This window comes from Diadema setosum, chromosome 10 (assembly GCF_964275005.1).
Source record: "Diadema setosum chromosome 10, eeDiaSeto1, whole genome shotgun sequence".
In the NCBI taxonomy this organism is placed as follows: Eukaryota; Metazoa; Echinodermata; class Echinoidea; order Diadematoida; family Diadematidae; genus Diadema; species Diadema setosum.
Window position 1 is genome coordinate 31,336,876 of NC_092694.1, and position 21,443 is coordinate 31,358,318.

The 21,443-nt window shown below is 37.6% G+C and overlaps 1 protein-coding gene across 1 annotated transcript in view; it reads left to right on the forward strand.

The window, feature by feature from the left end:
• LOC140234168 (ras-related protein Rab-23-like) overlaps window positions 1–19,864 on the forward strand; it is a 35,073-nt gene extending 15,209 nt beyond the window's left edge. Inside the window, exons 2-6 of the mRNA XM_072314240.1 lie at window positions 4,537–4,916; window positions 7,067–7,152; window positions 12,519–12,675; window positions 18,097–18,263; window positions 19,273–19,864. Of these exons, the coding sequence (XP_072170341.1) occupies window positions 4,762–4,916; window positions 7,067–7,152; window positions 12,519–12,675; window positions 18,097–18,263; window positions 19,273–19,424 (717 nt within the window). The 5' untranslated portion in view covers window positions 4,537–4,761 and the 3' untranslated portion in view covers window positions 19,425–19,864. The remainder of the gene's footprint in view (window positions 1–4,536; window positions 4,917–7,066; window positions 7,153–12,518; window positions 12,676–18,096; window positions 18,264–19,272) is intronic.
• Window positions 19,865–21,443: the final 1,579 nt, after the last annotated feature.

Here is a 21,443-nt window from a genome sequence, read left to right on the forward strand (position 1 = left end):
TATTCTAGATAGAAGATGTGATTTATTGATGACAGTTAGCTAGACAACCTGTACCTAAAACTACCTGAAATATGGCCAGAAATTCTGCATGCCTTGGAATTATTTCAAACCAGGTTCGCACCAAGTTTGCTGCCTTGATTTGCAGAAAATGGGCTTTACAGTGTACACCCTACAGAAATATTGTGATTTTATTACTTGTCTTCTGTTTTATCTTGTATACTGCAGCTATTACATGTGATGATGTAGTTGCAATTTTGAGATTCCAACGTTAGCCAATCTCTGGACTACAGTGTACGTTTGGGACTGGCATTCATGGTAGGCCTTATATTCTTCATTGCAAGTGTAGTACCATCAATGTCAAAATATTTTAAACCCTATTTATCCTCAGAAGACCGAGACCAAAGACAGAAATATAAGCAAAATAAATCATGAACAGGAGATTGCATTTAGAATGATCACCTTTCAGATGAGGATGCATCAATGGCCCCTCCACTCATCAGTAACATTGATTTAAAAAAAAAGAGGAAAAAAGATATAAAGTACACTTGTACATGTAACAGACCTGGGGGGGGGGGGGGGAGGATACAGTTGTTTTGCTGAACAGTGAACTCAGTCATTGCTTTGCTACTCATTAATTTAATGGACTTGTATGAAGTCACATCAATGGATGCATATATTTCCCTTTAATAGAAAGAACACTCTGACCCAGTGCAATTACTTTTAGAGTGCCAGAAATGGAAATCTAGTTTGTCTCTATTAAAGACAAAAAAAGGAAAAAAATTATGAAATGGGTATTGCCTGATTTCTGCAAAGCAATAAAGATTGGTTCCATCTACTATTAATTCACCATGCTGTTGAGACAAAAACATATACTATTTAAGTGCTGGAACACAGTGGTTTGGTTCTTATAATTGCCTCATCACAATCCAGCCCCCAAGAAGTTATTCGGGTCGAAAAACAAGGTATTTGTCATCTACATAGTGGTCATTGACACTCATCATATGCCGGGATAATGTAAATTGTCGTCTTAAAAACCATATTGATCGGACTAAAGGCTCTTCCTCCGCCTATTCAAGTGGAGCGCCAGATCAATAGACGAGGGAAGTTCTAGCCATGCCTGGCGTGCTTATCCACCTTTTTGACGTGCAGAATACAATGGATGGCTACTTTTAGCTTCATTAGAATGGAAAAGTGCATTCTTTACACTAAATTGACTCCGTGGATTCCTTTCATCAACGAGCACTCCCCCGTCCAGAACTCATCACTCCATGGTTTCCACACTGGGTGGAGAATGCAGTGTGTGTGATTCCTTCTTTCTCATATTAAAAGAGGTTTTCAACAGCCTGGTTTCCCATTAACATCAAGTACCTTGTAGTTTACTTGACACTTTTTAAATGAGAATAATAATGATTAAACACGCTTTGATGGCAATATTGAGTACTACGCGTGTTCAAATGAAGATGAATCTGTATCAAACAAAAGCGCACTATTTTATTAGCAAACAGTACAATACAGCATACAACTGTACATTGTATGTCTACACAATGATGTATATGACCACACGGTTTGGGACTTTGTCCTGACTCAACATCAAGCCATTTTCTCCACTCTTCATAGTTTGTTTCAAGACCTATGAAGACGCTCAGATTGCAAAATTGTCTATAATACAAAATTATGAAAAATATTGTGAATATTCAAACCTCAAGCTATGGTACATTTAAACAAAACAATACAAAACTCCTCGGGTGCCAAAAAGCTTTTAAGGGAAACTGACAAACTAAATCATTCACCAGGTTATGTTTAATGACATAAAGCATTTTTATAGAGCCATAATGCTGTCATAGAGGACTACAGCTATTTTCCTTTTTTTTTTTTATTTCTTACTAGGTCTTGAAGTTATAACTGTTTTACAATAACAAGTTTATGGAACTGTCTGTGAATTTTAAGGGAGATAGGACAAGGTATTGATGATGGAATCTTGGAATGCTGCAACCAAGGGGTGTGAAAGAGAGGAGATTTTACCTCCCCAAGGCTGCTGTTGAGGAATTATGACCCATCCGAGATAGCTTCATGAAATCCCTTGTACGCAGGGATCAGGCATTCAGGAATACTCATGCTACCGAAGTCAACATCCATTTTGCTTTATAAGACGCAGTTCAAAAAGAAACATACATTTGAAGTTCAGGTGTGAGTTTCTTCAGTTTGTCTCCCTCTACAAATTAAATTTGTTAATTTATAGATCAGCAGTTGCGATCTTAACAAATTTAATTTGTAGAGGGAGACAAACTGAAGAAACTCACACCTGAACCTTCACCCCTCTGAATAATATTCTTCTTTCATTTATCATACATTTAAAGTATGAGAAAACAGGTAACCTTGCCTTCAATAGGCAAATAATCTCCAGAAATCACCAGCTGTGCATCTTTAGTATGGAAAATACTTGTTCTGAGTCTGTTGATGTTTTTGATTTAAATACTCTTAACAAATCTTTCAAGTCCTTTTTGAAAAAAAAAAGATATTACAGTTATGAACACAATATGAACACATCGTCAGCTGTGACATGTAAACCCTAGAAATGGAAGGTCAATATTAAAATCTAAATGCCCATCTTTGTTTGTATAATATACAGTGCACTCCCATTATTCAATATGGTTAAAATAACAAAATTCCAGAGTTACAACGAAGTAAAATTTCAGGCCGCAAAATTATCCGCTCTTTGTTCTTTATTGTTTGTTTAACAAAATTTCGATAAGAAGAAAATTGCCGGTCCTGAGGACTTTGTTATAATGGGAGTCCACTGTATTTGAATGTGCTCCAAACTGATGTAGGAGCTCATCTTTTTTTTTATTTGTTTATTTGTTTGTTTGCTGTTTTGTTTTTTTTTGAAATAAGAAATTAAATCTCAGCCCGCTGTTACATGTCCTGTTCTGAATATTATAAGACATTGAAATTCATCCTTTCGTCTGTGTGTGTGTGTGTGTACAAAGTACATGTATGTATGTTTGTATGTACAGTTGTGAATGCAAGTCACTGTGTATATAAAGCCAGCTGTAATGCATTACAGTTATGATTCAGTCTCCAATTTGTGTGAGGAGTGGAGTGTGGTAGATCGTTAGCACAAATAGTCTCAAAATTCTTGAGCTTTATAGCGGCGAAGGTTTCCCCTAAAGAACCCACAAGGGAGGTTGTGCAGCGTAATGGGGGCTGTCTTTGTTCTTGGTCAGGGCATAAATGAACAAACATGCAAAGTGGTACTTTACAACTTAAGCGAAATTAGTGTTTGGTTTCCCCCTTCTTTTTTTTTCTTCTTGGTGGGTTTTTGGGTTTTTTTTTTGTTTCTTTTTTTTTTTGTTTTTTTTTTGCCAGCATTGTGTACAAGTAGATGCAGGTGGGCAACACTCTGTTGTATCTCAAGATTTCCCCGAAGAGATGATACCATTTTTTTCTTTTTCTTTTTTTTTTCACAGAAAATGCATGAAATATCTCTGTATCTCTATTATAAATGAACAATATCTCTCTCTTTCCCTCTGTAGTGAGTACTGTTATTTGGAATAGCATACTACATTATGTATAGGTATGAAGATTTTTTCTTGCATTGTACATTGTACAACATGTATGTAGGCACAATTGGTGTATTAGATTTGTTTGAGCAGCAAAGCTGTTCCATGAACTGCATTTCTATCAAACATTGGACAATGACAAGTGAAATATTTAGTAGCAACCATGGCAAAAGCTAAGAGGAAACCAATGAGTCATAAACATTGTTGATGTGGCAGTGGTATAGAGCAAAAATGTAGTCACTGAATGTACAATGCACAAAGTACACTATACTCTCTCTGTATAAAACCATAATACAGTGTACAATCTCGATGCATTCTTGTGCATTCTCTTCCGGTTACATGTGGAATCAATTTGTGTTATAAAAATGCACTTGAGGATAACCCATGGAATACATGTATGCATGATACACATCCAAACGCAGCAAGGTCTACATTAATCAATTTTTACATTCTTTTTTACATATTATCCATTGTACAAATTTGTACATAGAGCTACTGTTACAGTGTAGTAATCTTCTCTTTGTTACTTTGCAGGTAAGAGAAGTCTACATTGTTTGAGCTGTTAAATACTGTTCTCTGTTGTCAATACAGTTGTACAACAAATTCATTATATTTTCTTGATACAAATTACATGCATTTTGCATGATTATTGATATTCTGTGTGTGAGTGTGTTTGTGTGTGTGTGTGTTTGCTTTGCCAATTTCAGTGAACTTTGCTTGTTTGTTTATAAATTCTTTAGCAGATAAGTTGCATTTTTATTTAAATGAAATTCAACTTGCCAGACAAAATTTGAAAAAAAAAAAAAGACCGCAAAAGGTTCCATGCTGACGTTGACCTTTCTAGATTCTGTACTTACAAAACTTGTGTAACGAGTACTCAACAACTACACTCAATTGCATGTATTGAGGAATGATTAGATAGTACATGATGTTTTGTTCATTTTCACTGATGCTTAGTTTTTTTTCTTTTATACAGAAAATTTGGCCAAGAGCTAGACAGCAGCTGTAAAGTCACATGAGGAAGGGCAACCTGTTTGTTTGTGACAGGTGATATTCTCCACTGTGCAGCCCTGTGGAGAGAAAAGTACAGTACCTCACAGTGCTGTCAGACCAATCAGAGCGGAGCAGGCTTGACCTCTCAGAAACTTTTAGCCAATCAGGGACTTGCCTGAACTGAACTGAAATATTAAACCAATTCACAATGAAGGAGGAGGACATAGAGATAGCCATCAAGGTGGTGATCGTCGGCAACGGAGCGGTGGGGAAGTCGAGCATGATCCAGAGGTACTGTAAAGGCATTTTCACAAAGGACTACAAGAAAACAATAGGGGTGGACTTCCTTGAAAGACAAATAGAGTGAGTATACATACCAGTGCATCAATTGGAATTTTCTAGTCTGTTGTATAGAAAAGGGACTTCTATTCCCTATTTGTCATTTTTCTTTTTCCCAGCATCAGTCATGTATTATTTTTTTATTTTTATTCAGTTCAGTTTGTTAAATTCTAACCACCATGAAAAATGTACAACTGTTTATTTACACCGTAAAACATGCCGACTGCAAGTCGTTTGCCAAGACATTTCAAGTTTTCATTTTTTTAATGTTATGGTATGTACATGCTTGCCCATGTCTATGTGGAACTCATTATTATTTCTTGGAAGATGCTTGCCCTGAGCAGAAACTGCTTTTTCTACAAATGAAAATGTTGATTGTCTATCAGGAGAGAGTACATCAAAGAATACATGTAAATTGCAGCTCTTGTAACACCCTTTGTAGCCTCAGTTGACTACAAATTGTACTTTTCAGGCAGAGCTGTACTTCAGTTATTTGCTTTAAATGGACATACTAAAAGCTTTCTCAGTATGTTTTTTTTTTTCTTTCTTTGATATTTATGGTAGATTAATTTGACATATATTGCTTTTTGATATAAAGAAGCATTATGAAGTAATGATTATCAATGAAGGTGGTAGTAGTTTGTATGATTATATAATGATGATAATGATGATAATTATACTCGTAGTGATATCACAGCAACTTGCAGCAAATTCTGCACCAGCAAATATCAGTGAGCAGCTTTTCTTTTTTTTTTTAATTGGTCCATGAGCACTTTCAATTACAATGGTGTACGTGGTGTAGATCCAACCATTTTGTGGACGTGTATGAATGTATTCTCTGCAGTCACTGATGGGTGTCAAACTGTATGTGCAAAAGGGCCCTGCTGTAAGCCACAAAAGTTTATGTTACTTTAATACAAAGGTCAAAGGTCATTCTCCGTGACCTCACAACTCTCCGCAGATCCTTGAGTGGTGTGTGGTAGTAGCTGGAAACAAATCCTGTTTGTGCTTCCAGAGTGTACACTGTAATTCTATACCGAGTACGCTACAAAGTGTACACTTTTTACAATGTACGCTACGAAAATGTATATCGTACTCTGGGTTTGGGAGTGGGCAGGTGTGAGTTAATACACAAACCGGTATGGTGAGGGCTACGTATTGTTCTGTATTAAATGAGGAAAGCTTTTGTTGTTTCAAGAAAATGACATTTAATTTCGTCTTCATCAGTGGTCTGTTAACAAAAACAATTAAAGTTGTGTCAAAATCGGATGTTAATTTTTATTCCTGTTTTAAGTTTAATGTCAACCACACAATCATGGACCAATACAGCAGCCTGCATCCCTATCCTCTGCAATGAAGAACAAACACAACCATATGAAAGACAGTCAAATACTGGAAATACAGAAATGCATAGTTGCATATCAGTTTTAGTAGAGTCTAGAAATGATATGCTTTTATGCCATGCTAGCAGGGAGTACACTGTCATCTTTTAAGCAGTTCTGATGTCTGCAGGTGTAGATGAATAATGATCTGTCTCTGCTGTATCTCTTATTTTCTCATACCACTTCCTTTCTCTCCTTACTCCCTCATCTGTCTTCCTCCTACATGTATCCGTCTTCTTTCCTGTTAAAGATTTTGTTTGTCATTGGGAGCAGTGATTTAACAAATTTATGTTCAAATCGTCACATTTCAATTTGATCCATACTGTACAGTATGTGAGTGAGTTGTATCACAAAACGTCCTACTGTACCATGTATTAAAAAGATTTTGCAATAAAGCCTAAAGTATATTCTAAAGGAGATACCACTGTTTTTTTCACTAAACCACAACTGTGTAGATGGTTTATTCTAGAAGCAACTTTTATTTACGTTTTATTTAACAACATTCAACATTGTACTGATTAACAATTTTGCATTGGTTGTTTCTATCCCTAACTCACATTTTAGAACTTTTTTGAAGCACTAAATCTGGGTTTTTGTTTCATTTGCAAATGGTGAATGCTGCCTTTAAAATCCTCTCTGTGCCACCCTGTCCCTCACTCCATCTCGCAACACACGTATTTATTGTCGAATGTATCAGTTATTGGACTCGCATCGTGACTGTGACTGTGTGTGTTTAATATTCAAGACGGAGTGGAGTGTTGATCAACTTGATGCCTTAATTTCCCTTCGCAGATTCAATGATGAGGATGTGAGACTGATGCTGTGGGATACAGCTGGTCAGGAGGAATTTGATGCCATTACCAAATCATATTACCGAGGTGAGCAATCCCCCCCCCCCCACCCCCACTCTCTTCTCCATATCTCACTATCTCTCCTTCTCTCGTCTCTGCATCTCTTCTCTCCATAATCTCCCTTCCTTGTCTATCTGTTTTTTCCTCTAGAGCTGTCCTTATACTTCCATTTTCTTTCTTTTCTCTCTCTTTATATTCTCTCCTCTCTCTCATCTCTCTACATCTCTGTTTTTATCTCTCTTTCCTTTCTCTTCTTTCCATCTTTATCTTCTCTTCACTCTTTTTATATCATTCTTTTTTCTATCTTTTTCCGTCTCTCCCCACTTCCTCATTTCTTTTTTTTTCTTCTTTTCTATCTGTATCTTCTCTTCCTATCTCTTTTCCCTTCTCTCTGTATACAATTCTTTTCCTCTCCTTTTCTTTCTCTTCTCTCCGTCTTTATCTTCCTTCCTCTCTTCTTTCTATATCTCCATTTCTGTTTTTTTATCTCTTTCTATCTCTCCTCACTTCCTCTTGATTTCCTATCTCCACTCTGGCCCGAATTCACAAAGGTTGTTTAAATTTAAACCGTGGTTTATGTAAGCCACTCGTCTACGAAAGTACGAGTGACAGATTGTGTACACCAACATGCTACATCCAGTAACAAATGGGTGTTGATACATGCATGTCAAAGGTATGCTTATTTCACACTTATTTTAGACCATGGTCTTAAAGTTTAAACCACCTTTGTGCCTCTATCTTCATCCTCTATCTCTCTCATTTTTTTCCATCACTTCCTGTTATTTATTATCTCCTCTCCATCTCTTCCTGAGTACATGCTTCTCTCTCTCTTTTCCTGTTTCTTATTCTCTCTCTTCTCTTTCTATCATGTTCTTTCTCTCTCTCTTCTCTTTCTATCATGTTCTTTCTCTCTCTCTCTCCATCTCTCCCTCTCCATCTCTCCCTCTCCCTCATCTCCGCATCTCTCTCTCCTCCTTCATCCTCCTGTTCCATTACCGGTGTTGACAGGTAGGCGGAAGATGAAGACGAGTGTGGAGACTCTCCTATTTGGTTACCGATTCCAGCGAGAGGTAGAAATTTATTAAAGTGATACGCAATGACAAGATGTGTCTGGACCACTGGCAGCATCTTGGCAAATTGAGTTTTGAGCTCGTGAAAAGAAGTTGATGTTTGATTTCATAACATCACAGTACATGTATGTTTGCTTCCAAGGCTGAATGTTGGTGCCTGTGTAGTTGGGAAATTGTTCTCAGGGTTTTGGTGGAATTGAGTGCTTCATCTATTTTGGAACGCTCACATCAGATGGAAAATACAATTTACTGATTCATGGGCAAATTTTGTATTTGTTGCAGAGTTTTCATCATGTCCATATAAACTTACAGAAAAAGATGAATTTTAAAGGTACATGGTCCCGGTGGTTTAGTCAAGTGTGTACGCGGGCGCACGGCGCAAGTTTCCTATAGAGACCTACGCTATCGACTCCTCTTTAGTGCTCATGCTGTGGCCCACTTCCCCGAGTCCGAAGAAGTCCGATCCACTGTAGCCAGTGGTCCGATCACAGTTCGGCTCATGATTCGGCTGAGGGGATGACAGCTTTAGCAAACTTCTTTTGTGATGTCATAATAAGAAACACATATATGCACGCACCCTGGCATTACTACAGACTGCGCGATGCGCAGAGAAGACAACAAAGGCAACGTTTAGCAACACCTACGCGCTTTACTCTTGATGACAAGTCAACTTCGGCAGTCTTCGTATCAACGCTAACGATGATCGGCAGTTTCATCAACAGCGCCCTCTACACTACCGGGACTATGCACCTTCAAAGATGAATTTTGCTATAAAATTTTCATAATCACCATTTTTACAGTGTACATAGTTATTGCTGTACACTGTAGTATCACATACAAAAGATTATGAATATTATCATAAGATGAAAGGTGAGGTGCTTCCATAGAAGAACTCATGTTTTATTTCATTTCTGTGTGTTTGTTTTTTCTTTTTTTCATGGGTTCCAAACATCTGAAAACAATGAAAATATCAAGTTTTCTGCAATTTCCATGATAAGGCCTGAAGTATAGCAAATAATGTTATCCAACATGACATGGATAGCAAGGAAGGATTACTGTTGGTTGATTGTGCTATGGATGGATGCCATGTGATATTTTTGCACCAATCATTTTGAGATGGAAATATACCACAAAAGAAGCATTTAAACTTCATGAAACGGCCTTGTTCATTCTTTCAGAGAATCTAACATTGTGGGAATCAATTTACTTGATGATGAGATCAAATGTTTCTGCTTCAGTGGTTCCGTTTGTTGCCATGAATAATTTTTGTTTCCCACTGTAATTTAATTTCTTGCCTAGCGTTCTTGTCATGAACAGTGTAAACACATTGTGGTCTCTTCTTGCATGTCACCATGCATCCCAAAATGTTTAAAGGAATGGTGCATGTGACCATGCATCCCTAAATGTTTAAAGGAGCAGTGTAGGTGTAGATGGTTTAGGGTGCATAGGTGGCAAATTCATCATGTATTCTTAAGAGCTGGATTTGAAACTTGTATGTGTACAGCGAAAGCAGTGGAGTGAAATTATCAATCCTGTAGAGGGGAAATGAAGTCTGTGTTGAGGTTTAGAATTGACAGTGATACAGGCTTGGCTCAAAGTTGCAGGAAGAAAAACTTTAACATTTGACATGCCATCATTGGCTTGAATGTTGTAAAACTAAAAATCATATAACTGGACATGCAATCTATATGGTTTGGGTTAAAATGTAAAACCATTTAAATTTTTCTGTACATTGAAAAGCATGCATGAAGTACAGTTTCATGATTTATGTGCAAAATTTTGACTTTAATCAATATTCAAGTCAGAGGGGCAGGATGGATGAATTTTCATCTAAATTTGGCTCAGCAGCATAGTGAAGAAAGTTATTGAATTACAAGTTTGTTTATCTTTCTTTTTTTTTTAAGTTTGTTTTTACCACAGAGTGATATCGGTCACACCCAAAATTTTATGCAACTTTCTAGTGTGAGGGGAATCCTGTCAAATCCCTGCTTCCCTGTGCATTTGTATACAGACAGATATGTAAATTTACATTTTTTTTGATGAGGTACAATGTACAGTATAGCAACTGTAATCCTTTCCCCATTCAAGTCATAATTGCTGGATTATTGAAACAGTCAAAGATTGATATGAAGTATACAAGTTTTTCTTTTGGGGTGTCACATGAAGAAAAGGGGATGTGTAGTGAAGATTTGTGGGTAAATAGTGAGTCAGTGAGATGCTATGATCTTATTTGCATTTAGTTGCTATGTACTGATTTATTTGCTATAAATTGTGAAAACATGAAATTCAAGAACGACATATCTTTCTGAATTTTTTATCCAATTTTGACAAAACACAATATTTCACTGGGACCATTCTATTTGTTCTATTCATCAAGCCAACTGGAATGTGGTATTGGATTGCAAATTAGCAGATCTAGTTACCTACAGAACTACAGTGCAAGTGATTCTGATACTGTACAAGCTGAAATTTTCGCGGTGGTTTTATATTCGCGAATTTCGCGAATCGCCTTTGAACCGCGAAAATAACAACACACGAAAATAACAACGCGCAAGTAGTTACGTTCAGTTAGACCGTCGCAACCGCGAAATTAACAACACGCGCAAATGTCCTCCAAGTAGCAATTCGCGAAAATATCTGTACGCGAAAATTTCAGCTCGTACAGTATAAGAAGAGCAATGCAGCCAAAGTGCATAGTCTCTCCATACAGCTTGAGGTTGAGCCCACAAAACCACATACGACAGCTGTGTGCACTGTGCCTTTAAGCATAATATTCGTTCAACTGATGCATCAAAATGCTCAAAGTACAGTGTACAACGAAGAAAGGTTGGGAAATGTCATTGTACATGCACATTAGGTAGTGATGGTTTTGTTTCGTTTTGTATTGATACACTGCACTATACATACATGTATATCATTATCTTTAATAGTGATCAAACTCATTGTTGCCTGGCTAAACTGATAATGCTTTTTTGCTCACCACACTTTATTCTCACAAGTATAAAACAACCTGGTATGTATCCCAAGTGATCCAGAGTTTATTCTCCTTGCTTGACACGCAGCATTAATTCTGGGAGTTATCATTGCATAATGTCACAGCATGCGTCAAATTTGATCATGCTACAATGTTGTTGCCCTAGATTCATTTCATCTCTAATCCCTGGGGAGAAAAAGAAAAAGAAAAAATGTTTTACTTTCAATGCCTCAAGATTCTCATTTCCCTTTTATCCATCTTCCTACATCCGTCTCTTCATCTCTGCTCCTTACTCTTCATGTTTTCCTTCTCTGGTCTTCCTCTTTTGCCATCATCACTCTTTCCTACCTTCCTGCCTACCAGACATCATGCCTCTTTTTTTTTTTCAATCATTTATCCTCAACAGACTCAGACATTCTCCAAGTTGATACATTTGTCTGAGCACCATCCCCACCCCTTCATGGTAGCTCTTGCATTGTACATTTAAATATTTTTAATACAAAGGAGCAACTAATTCAGTATGATTTTGACTGGGTTTTTTTTTTGTATTTTTTTTTGCATGCAAAAATGTAGACTCTTGCGCAAAATAAATTGTGGAGTGTATAACGGAGTGGTCAGGTAGTATGTTTACACCAGTCATGTACTTATACCTTTCTTTTAACCCCAAATAAGACAGTGTGACTTTGAAATATCACATAATCTGTTTATTAACTTGATTTTGCAGTCTAAGTAATTCGTCCAACTTTTCTCGCTTCTGAATCCCCACATATGAATTTTTGCCTTCAGAATATATTTTTCAGGGGGTTTCAGAGTCTGCAGAGTTTGGCAGCTCTCAAGATGTTCAGACGCGAAAAAAAAAAAATATATATATATATAGAATGGTACAGCTACATTACAGTTGTATACCAAAACGGTATAGCTATATAATGAATTCATATGTCTCAACGCCGACTAACGAAATGGCATATTTAACAAAACAACATATTTTATAACAAAACGACGGTCAGAGCATTGTTTCGAACTAGAACTCGATAATGAATTGACAGCATTCCATTGTGTCCATTGTGTGTCTGAACAGTTGTATGGCGACCATAGAGCATGAAAGGTGACCCCATAACTGTCACTCATGACCATAAACAGCATGTGCAGTGGGGAACTGCACATACATTTGTATGATGTTTCCAGAACGGTCGAGATAAGTATCTGAACAGTCTGTCGGCGATACGATGATTCTTTAATACGTTGTTTCTTTATCGAGTTTTGGTATTAAATTGGCTTGCGTCGGAACAGGGGGTACATGTAAGTTACAAAATTGTGATTTGATATCCCTCGATTTGTGTACATCGCAGGTGCCCAGGCTGGTGTATTAGTCTTCTCAACGGTGGACAGAGATTCCTTTGAAGCCATCGACAAGTGGAGGGCAAAGGTCGAGGAAGAAGTCGGTAACATTCCACTGGTTCTCGTCCAGAACAAGATAGACCTTGTGGAGCAAGCCGTCCTAGAACCGTGAGTAGAGTTTATAGTCCCCAAATGCAATGGGATATGAAAGTTCATGATAAAAGTCATGCATAGAAACAATGTTAACATTTTTTTTTTTTCAATATAACATAGGTTGTACATGACAGTATGATTTACTGGCATGCCCTGCATGTCTATTTTTTCCCCTATTGTTTATAAAAGGGACAGTGTGTGAGGCAATTTTGCTTCCACCCACATTGTGCAATAGGCTTGTTCACAGCGCATACTATGTGTATTTCATTTTGTTTGACAAATTAGCAAACTTTTGTGAAGGAAGTTGGGGAAACGGAAGGTATGTTGTATTTTTCTGACGAAACCCATGACTGGGCCCCTTAAAGGCATAATTTATCATTTCCAGAAGAAACAAAAACCCAGCATTAGTGCTTTGAAATAGTTCTAAATTGTGAGTTAGAGGGATAGTAACAACCACTGTAAACATTTGAATCTGTATAATCGATGTTAAGTATTGTTAAATACACAAAATGTGAACAATAGTTATACTAGAAATGTTTCCAGACTAAACCGTCTACAGTTATGGTTTAATGAGAAAAATACTGATGATCTCCTTATATTTTAGGCTTTATTGCAAAAAAAAAAAAAAAAAATTATATGATAGGACGTTTTGTGACACAACAGACCTGCACATATGCATTAAATGTGATATCTTGAACATTTTCAAATCACTCTCCCAAAGGTAAACAGGACCTTTAAGTTTAAATAACTGTTGGCTATGATCAATATGATACTACTGTGATGTGTGTCTGTTCTTGTGTGTTTTATTAATACTCCTCTGGGCCTCTTTACCAAGGATGTCAGGTTCTTTTTGTTGTTGGTTGTCCGTCTGTTTCGTCCTACTACGCATTTGTCCATCTGTTCATCTCCCAACCAGCCTTTCATCTGCTATAGCATGTTTAGGATCTATCTAGCTTTGATTCTGCTGTGTTTATCAAAGTCAATCGTATACAATTAGCCAGAATTTCAACAAAACTTGGGATTCGTATTGTACAAATTTTGTGTGTACGTCTATGATAGGCAGCCTCATGGATCTGATGAGATTTATGAAAACAATCCTCTGAACTGAAGGGGTCAAGGGTCAAGGCTAGATTAAGATCTCAACTATCAATGCAGTCCCTCAGGAAACATTTGATGTGATGCTATCAAACACAGTCTGCATAATGTAGTACTGCAGAGAGAAGTAAGAAATTCTGAAGGGGGGGGGGGGCAATTCATTCAAACAGGATACAGAATGCATACGTGATGCATTTGTATACATGAGGCAAAGCATCTACTTAAAGATAGTGTTTCTCTCTTTCAGATATGTATTTTTTTTTTTTTTTTTGCATTGGTATAGAAGTAGATTACTTAGAATATTACTTTACCCATAATTTGTATGAAGCCACTGGTAAAAATTTCATTCAACAGCTCTTCCAAACAGAAACCTCTCAAAACATACATTCTATTGTTGTGATGTCTTTTTTTTAAGGCATCCTAGCCAAAATGGGGATGGAGGGAAAAGAAGAAAAAAATAGCACTGAAGGAACGATTTCTTTTGGTCATGTCCATGCTCTAATTTGAAAATGTGGGACAAGCAGAGTGCACTCCACTGATTTCCAATTGTCACTGACACAGTTTAATACAATTTTAGTGAAATAGGGAAGAGTCTGCAAATAGAGGCTGCAGACATACAATTCTCAGCCACTGCTCTCCGCCTCATTAGAAAATGTTGAAGCTTTCTTTCAAAAGAACTTTGCTCTGCAAAGGGCTCTCGCGGAGATGAGTGAAGCTCAAATGAGACCGTTGAGGCTGGACAGTGTACAGGTGAATTTCTCTAATTAGAAATGACTCGTGCACAGCAAGTCCAGACTGGAGTATTGATTTGTTGTCTTCAGCTCTGGCGAGGCCCGCTGCCGCTGCCGTTGTCTGTTTACCCTTCTTCCTCTTGTCGCGACATTGAATGCCCTCGCCTTGTGGGGTGTGTGGGGGCGGAGCATTTCTCCGGTCTTGAGTCGGATGCAGCGACAGTTTGCTCACCAGTGGTGTATGTGATGTGACTTCAGCGCATATAATCATGAGTAGCATGGCATAATTAGATGATGTCACCATTGTACATTCAACTTTGATATATACAGTTGTTATACATATTGTATGTTGTACCTGTGGAGGAACAATATGTTTTCATGTGCAATAGAAAGTGTACTCTTTGTGTCAGGACTTGGTGATATGACACTGGCTATTACGCAATTGTATATAAATGTAAACTGAATGCGATTGGTATCAATGAAATGTCTGTTTTATACATAACACATGAATTTGATTGCTTTAATATTTGAAGGGTTATGAGGTTCTGGAAAAGAAAAAGAAAAAGATACTCTGAATTTGAATACAATGATTGATTGGCCTGTTTTGATCTCCAGTCAATTGTGCAGTGTTCTACAAGGAGGTTTGCAATTATTGCAACTATTGCAAGTACAGGTACATTGTACTATGGCAAGAATGAAATGTGCACTGCTGATTATTAAATGGTTTTACATTCAGCCATTGTTACGGAAATCATGGGTCTGTTTTATATTATTTGCAGGTGTCATTATAAATATTGTAGCTGTTTGAAATGGGTCCTAGAAATTCATATAGCATTATTACAGGAGAGTGCGCATTGTAATCTGTTCACTTAAAATATACAAATGTTTACCCTTTTTTTGTTTTGCTTTACAAAATGTTTAAAGTTTAAGTATTTTGATGTATAGATGTTGCCAGAACTAGCCAGTTTAGTTAGATTCTTTGGCATTTTAGATGTGAAGCACACATTCTCACGCATTATAGATAAAAAGCTATTATTGTCCTCCACAAATTTAAAAAAAAAAATATGGAAGCTGAAGCATATCCACCTTTTTCCTTCTTTTTCATCAGGGCAATCAAACTTCTTTTTTGTTTCCCTAATGGGCATGCATGGAAACTCAAAATTTGAATATCAACAACCTATGGTCGTAATTAGATATATCTTGATTGATAGGAAGATGGAAAGGAGATATGGAACTTGGGCAGCTTGATGAATTTGTAGGCATTTGAGAGCCTTCCCTTTAGTCCTGATAGGATTTATTGGATGAGGGTGAACAATGCCATGAAGCCGAGTCCATCAAACAGTGACTATAAGTATAATACTCCAGAGTCACTGAATCCACTCACCCCACTCTGTGACAAATGCACAGTTTTTGTTGTTGTTTTTTCTACCTTTTCTGGAGATAATTACATTTGTATTTCCCCCAATGCAGAGAAATTGCAGGCTTTGTAACTCATCATGCAGTTGCAATAAAGAGCACACTCCATCTCAGAGCTCATCACTCAGTAGCCTTCCTTCCAGGACCTTGTGCTGTTTTTTTTTTTACCACTCCACTTGCAGTGTAATAAACAGCAATACAAATTCATGTATCAGAAATATGTGTTAAAAATTTAATAAAGGCCCTGTGTGTAGAACAACCCAGCTGTTGGGTTTCTGTGAGACAGAGAAGCAAGATTGAAAAAAAAAAGCAACAACCCATGTCTAAATGAGTATTGAAATGAATTTCAATGGAGATAAAAAAAAAAAACAACTTGCAGGCAAGAAGCAAGACTAGTCTCTGACTTCTGTATGCTGTATGTTCCTGTTTGTCAGTGATAATGATATTCATTCTGCAATGAATCAATATATCATAGGGACACTAATGTTTAATGAATGTAGTGCTTTGCAAGTGACAAGGCGTGTCTGTAACATAATTGATATCCCCTGAAGGTAGTAGTGTATTACATGTACACTTGTATGTTGTTACAGCTGCTCTTTCCACACATTACTGATGCAAGAGCGTATCATCCAAATTTTACAGCATAATGTACATGTAGCACATCAGTTGTTACGCACAAGTATCCACACACACACACGTTCATTCTGACATTGGATCTTCTATATCAATACATGCTGTTTGGATTGGTGTGAAATTACTGGGAAACATGGTTGTTGACAATCACAATGCCAATCAAAATGAATTTACCTTTCTATTTTTGTGGGGGGGGGGGTTGAAATTCACTGGGTCTTCATCTGCAGTGTACAATGAAACTTCTGTTGTAAAGACAGTGCATGGACAGTTTACAAGTTGTAGATATTAAAGAAGATGTCCCCCTTTTTGTCATAGAGCAGACTTCCCTACACACACGGATGTCTTCAAAGTAATGAATTCTTGTGTTGACTTGTTTTTGTTGCAACTGATTGACAAATTTCCCTACATCAATGAAGAGCAATTTGTCAATCAGTTGTAATACACTGATGTGGTTATTGATTGTGTAGCAGGTCAAAAATTATAAGAACATGAGGGAACAAATATCTATAGATGAGGGAAGATTTGAGACATGTACTGGTTATTATCCACGGGATGCATTTAATGCTTAATTTAATCATTTTTGTTTTCTAATGTACAGTTGGGTTTAATAATTTTTCAAGAGAATGTCTTCAGTATTGCTGACGCTTCAATTATACACAGCTACAATGTAGAGTGTTTGAGATCAGCCTGTTTTTGAGTTTTTTTAGATCAGCCTGTTTTTGATTTTTTTTTTAGATTTACATGTTCATGTTCCCCCAAACCAAAGTGAGACACTACAAACAAATTTTTTCCCCATTTTGTGAAATAAGTGAAGCAATTCATTCGTTTTTAATGAGATTTTTTTTTTACTTATTTTTTCTTTTTATGGAACTGTTCATGAACCCGATTTCTAGCAGTTTGATAAATCTTTAGAATTAATGACCGTCATGATTGATCGTGGATCGAGGTGGCTGATCTATCATTTCCTCTGTTGGCCAGCCCAGTGCAGCAATCATTGAGAGCTCATCCATCAGCCAGTGTAGGGATAAGGGAGATGAAGAGCTCCCTCTATAGTTCTCAGGGCCTTTGGGTATTGATGGATTTCAATATCGATATGGCTAGAACAGCAAGACATGATGAAGCCTCCAGAGAGATGATACAGAATCAGACACAACCGACACCAGAATACAGATATGTACCTTTAACCCATTGAGGACGAGTCCCAAGTAAACTAGGACAAGTGTCTATGGGAAATGCGTGTTGTAGCAAAAGCAGCCCATCCTTAATGGGTTAATAGGGATGTTTGTCTTTATAATGTAGCTGTGTGTATCGTTTGCCCTCATGTAAATGCTTACTATCACATGTTTCAGTGTGTCTTTCTCTTTTTCGTATTGTATGTTTTTTTCTCCTCTTGTTTTGTGATATCAACATCAGCTGTGTGTTTTCATACTTCACTCTGCGAACTGACTGTCATAATGTTATCAGTGTACAATGAGTTCAGTATGTCTTAACAGCGCATTTGTGTCTCTTTCATTTAGTCTTTCATCTCTCTCTCTCTCTTTTGATGCACTGCTGTATGTAGGGAGGAGGCAGAGGCGTTGGCGAAGCGGATGAAGCTACGGTTCTACCGCACATCCGTGAAGGAGAACCTGAATGTGGAAGACGTGTTCCGGTACCTGACGGAGAAGTACATAGAGCGCACGCGGTCAGCGGAGCCGGAGGACAACGCGACGCTAAGCGCTAAGATCGGTGAGGCACAGGGAGATGGAGACATGTTTCACAGATTTCTTTGTAGTATAAAGTTTCAACTCAATGCTGTGCTCATCCAGACAGCTGCTTCACTAAGCTCAAATATTCTATGTTCAGTTTAACTGATCTCTGGGACTATATGGCATTAATCAGTCCTCAGAGGTTAGGTACCATTTCGCTATAAAATAAGCCATTTGGGAACATTTCAACAATACCTTGCGCCCACCTTGCCACGTTTGAGAATACATCTTGAATGTCTGACATATCCTTCCCAAGTAGATCTGATCTGAATCAGTCCCAGCTTTTGGTTCATTGTACGGCTGATTTTCCAACGTTAAAAGTGAAACTGGGCCCAGATCAGCAAGCTATGATGAATATTTTGCGGAAAAAAGTAGAAAAACCAAAATTTCAGTTTTGTGAATAAGGTTTGTCAGCCAGCATGATGGTATGCTCAGTAGCATCAATTGTTTTTTGGTTTGCTCAAGGATATCAAAGTGAGAAGCACAAAGAAGAAAGAGGGCTTTAATATCACTGATGATGATCAGTGCATGACCATTTCAGAAAACGTAAGGAGTCTGATCGCAATAAGGGTTAACTCCATTCTTGTTAATATAAGATATTTGTGATTGAAACTGCTATAAAACAAAAGAAAAATGATAAAAAATAAGCTATATCTTAATCGTAACTTCAAGAATATTCCTTGTTATGTAACAAGTGAGGTATCTCTTGAAAGGTTTTGTTTTATTTTATCTGATTGTGGACTTACTTTAAAATGCTTAAAAATGACACTTAACTTCTATGGCAATCAAATTCTTCATGTGACTTGTTTATTGTTGCATACGAATACAATTGCTTCACATCTGACAGAGTAGTACATTCGTGCTCCATTATCCAGAAAAACTGCACTGTCATACTGTACATTTCTCAGAGTAGTCCACATTCAAAGTTTATCTGTAATTTGTGCCTTGAGTGAATTCTGGGTATTTCATGATTTTCTATCAAATTCTAGGTATTTTCAACACCACTGGTCCGTCCGCAACCTCGCCGCAAAGCGAAAGCAACGGCAACGACAACGGCAGTGCCAACCAGACGATACAACTGAAGCCAGTGAAGCAGCGAACAAAAGGAAAGAAGAATGCCTTCAGGTGTACGATACTGTGAATAGAGGGGGTCAGGCGTAGCGTAGTGCAAAATTAGTGATTCGTTTTTATATCTATTGTCAGCCACAAAAAGAAATGTACTAAATAAAAGAGAAAAAAAAAGTATAAGATTAAACTTTACATATTTGTATGTGAGGCTGATATATTGGTGCATCCCCAGGGATGGACAATAGAGAGCAGCCTTCATGTTTGAAGAAGAGAGCCCTTTGTTCTGGTAATGTGGCCAGCTTATAGGCAAAGGTGCCACATAGTCACCCAAGTCGCACAGCCCCGCCCCATCGATGCACGGGGTTATCACCCACATATGCATCCTTTGGAGAGTGGGGTTAAGGCCCCATCAATATCAAGTCTTTCTGTGCCGGGGACTTTGGACAGTGTGTAGAACGCTATGGGATTTACTGTGCCATTCGGCATTCACAGCACACAAAAGGATTTTGTAAAACGAGGAATTTTCGCGTGCATTTTAATTTCGCAAGTGACAAGATTCGCGAAATTAAAATGCACGCAAAAGTTCTTGTCTACACTATATGCATTGAATGCCAGTGGCAGTTTGCGAAAATTTCATGCCGCAAAAAAGGCCGTCGGCTCCAATTCGCGAATATATCATGTTTTACAGTAATCGAGGGCAGGCATGGAGATACGATGTGGAACTACTAGTTCTAGTTATAAAAATGCTGGCCATACTCTGAATGCAATGAAACCTCTAGCACCGAATATTGAATGGTAAGGGATATTTCTGAAATGTTTAACAACTTCCAGTACACAGGAAGGTGCATTTTTTATTATTATTATACTTTTTTTATCTTTTTCTCTTTTTTTGTCTCAGTGGTATGAAACCAAAGCTCAATATTTCTGTGATCTGATTATTGTACATGGCAGTGTGTGTCCTCATACCTCCTTGTTCTGTGCAGAGTCGATGACAAACAGTTACTTCGAATTGAATCTCTTTCCAGTGATGTCCAACTCAAGGTAATAGATGGTAAACCTGTAACCAGTCGAGAGCTGAGTTAACTGTGTGTTGTAGTTCTGTAGCTGTGGGCAGAAACGTATGCATGGCCCCCAGCGTAAAGAGCGCCCTCTACATGCTGTCCCCGTGCTCTTGTGCAGTGCTGCTCTTCATGTCAATTAAAATGAAAGCGTTTGATGTAGATTTTTTTTTTTTAAACCACTGTCTCAACTCGTTCTACTGGTTTGCGAAGGTACAGCATTGGCCCATTTTGCTAGTTAGCTTGAATCAAACGATATATGAATACTTTCTTTCTCATAATCCAGTTTGTGTATTCCCACCAACTGTATGTTGTAGATAACGCCTTGTGTACAAAAGTTTGCAGTCTCAGAACTCATTAAGTTATTCTGGATTTGATCATGTCATAAATTTCAATGTCAATTTCATTTAAAGACCTAGAGATGGAAATGAATATTGCTTTACCATGTGCGTTTGTAGGCGTTTGGTTCAAATCAGACTGGAATAGCCATGGCACTAGATACAATGTAGCACAGGCTTGCTGTTCTCCTTTCATTGGGTATGTATTAATGTAAATCATTTACACCGGAGGAGCTTTTTTTTTCTTCATGCATTTTTTGTTTTGTTTGAAATCCCAGTATAAGAGAAGTCTGGGTCTTGATCGGTGAAATATTTACACCAAAGTGGAATCAAGAGTGTTTCGTTTGGTCTCTTTACTTTTGTGGAAGACAATGAGAAACCATAATGTCATATGAAAACAAAAAAGTCTGTGTGTAATACTGTACGAGCTGAAATTTTCGCGTACAGATATTTTCGCGAATTGGTACTTCGAGGACATTTTCGCGTGTTGTTAATTTCGCGGTTGCGAGGGTCTAACTGAACTTTTATTTGCGCATTGTTATTTTCACGTGTTGTTATTTTCGCGATTCAAAGGCGATTCGCGAAAATAAAACCACCGTGAAAATTTCAGCTCGTACAGTAATGTGGCATTCTATGTAGGTAGGATGCATGAGGGGTGACAGAAAGATTGGATCGACAAGCTGTCAGCTGTAAGTT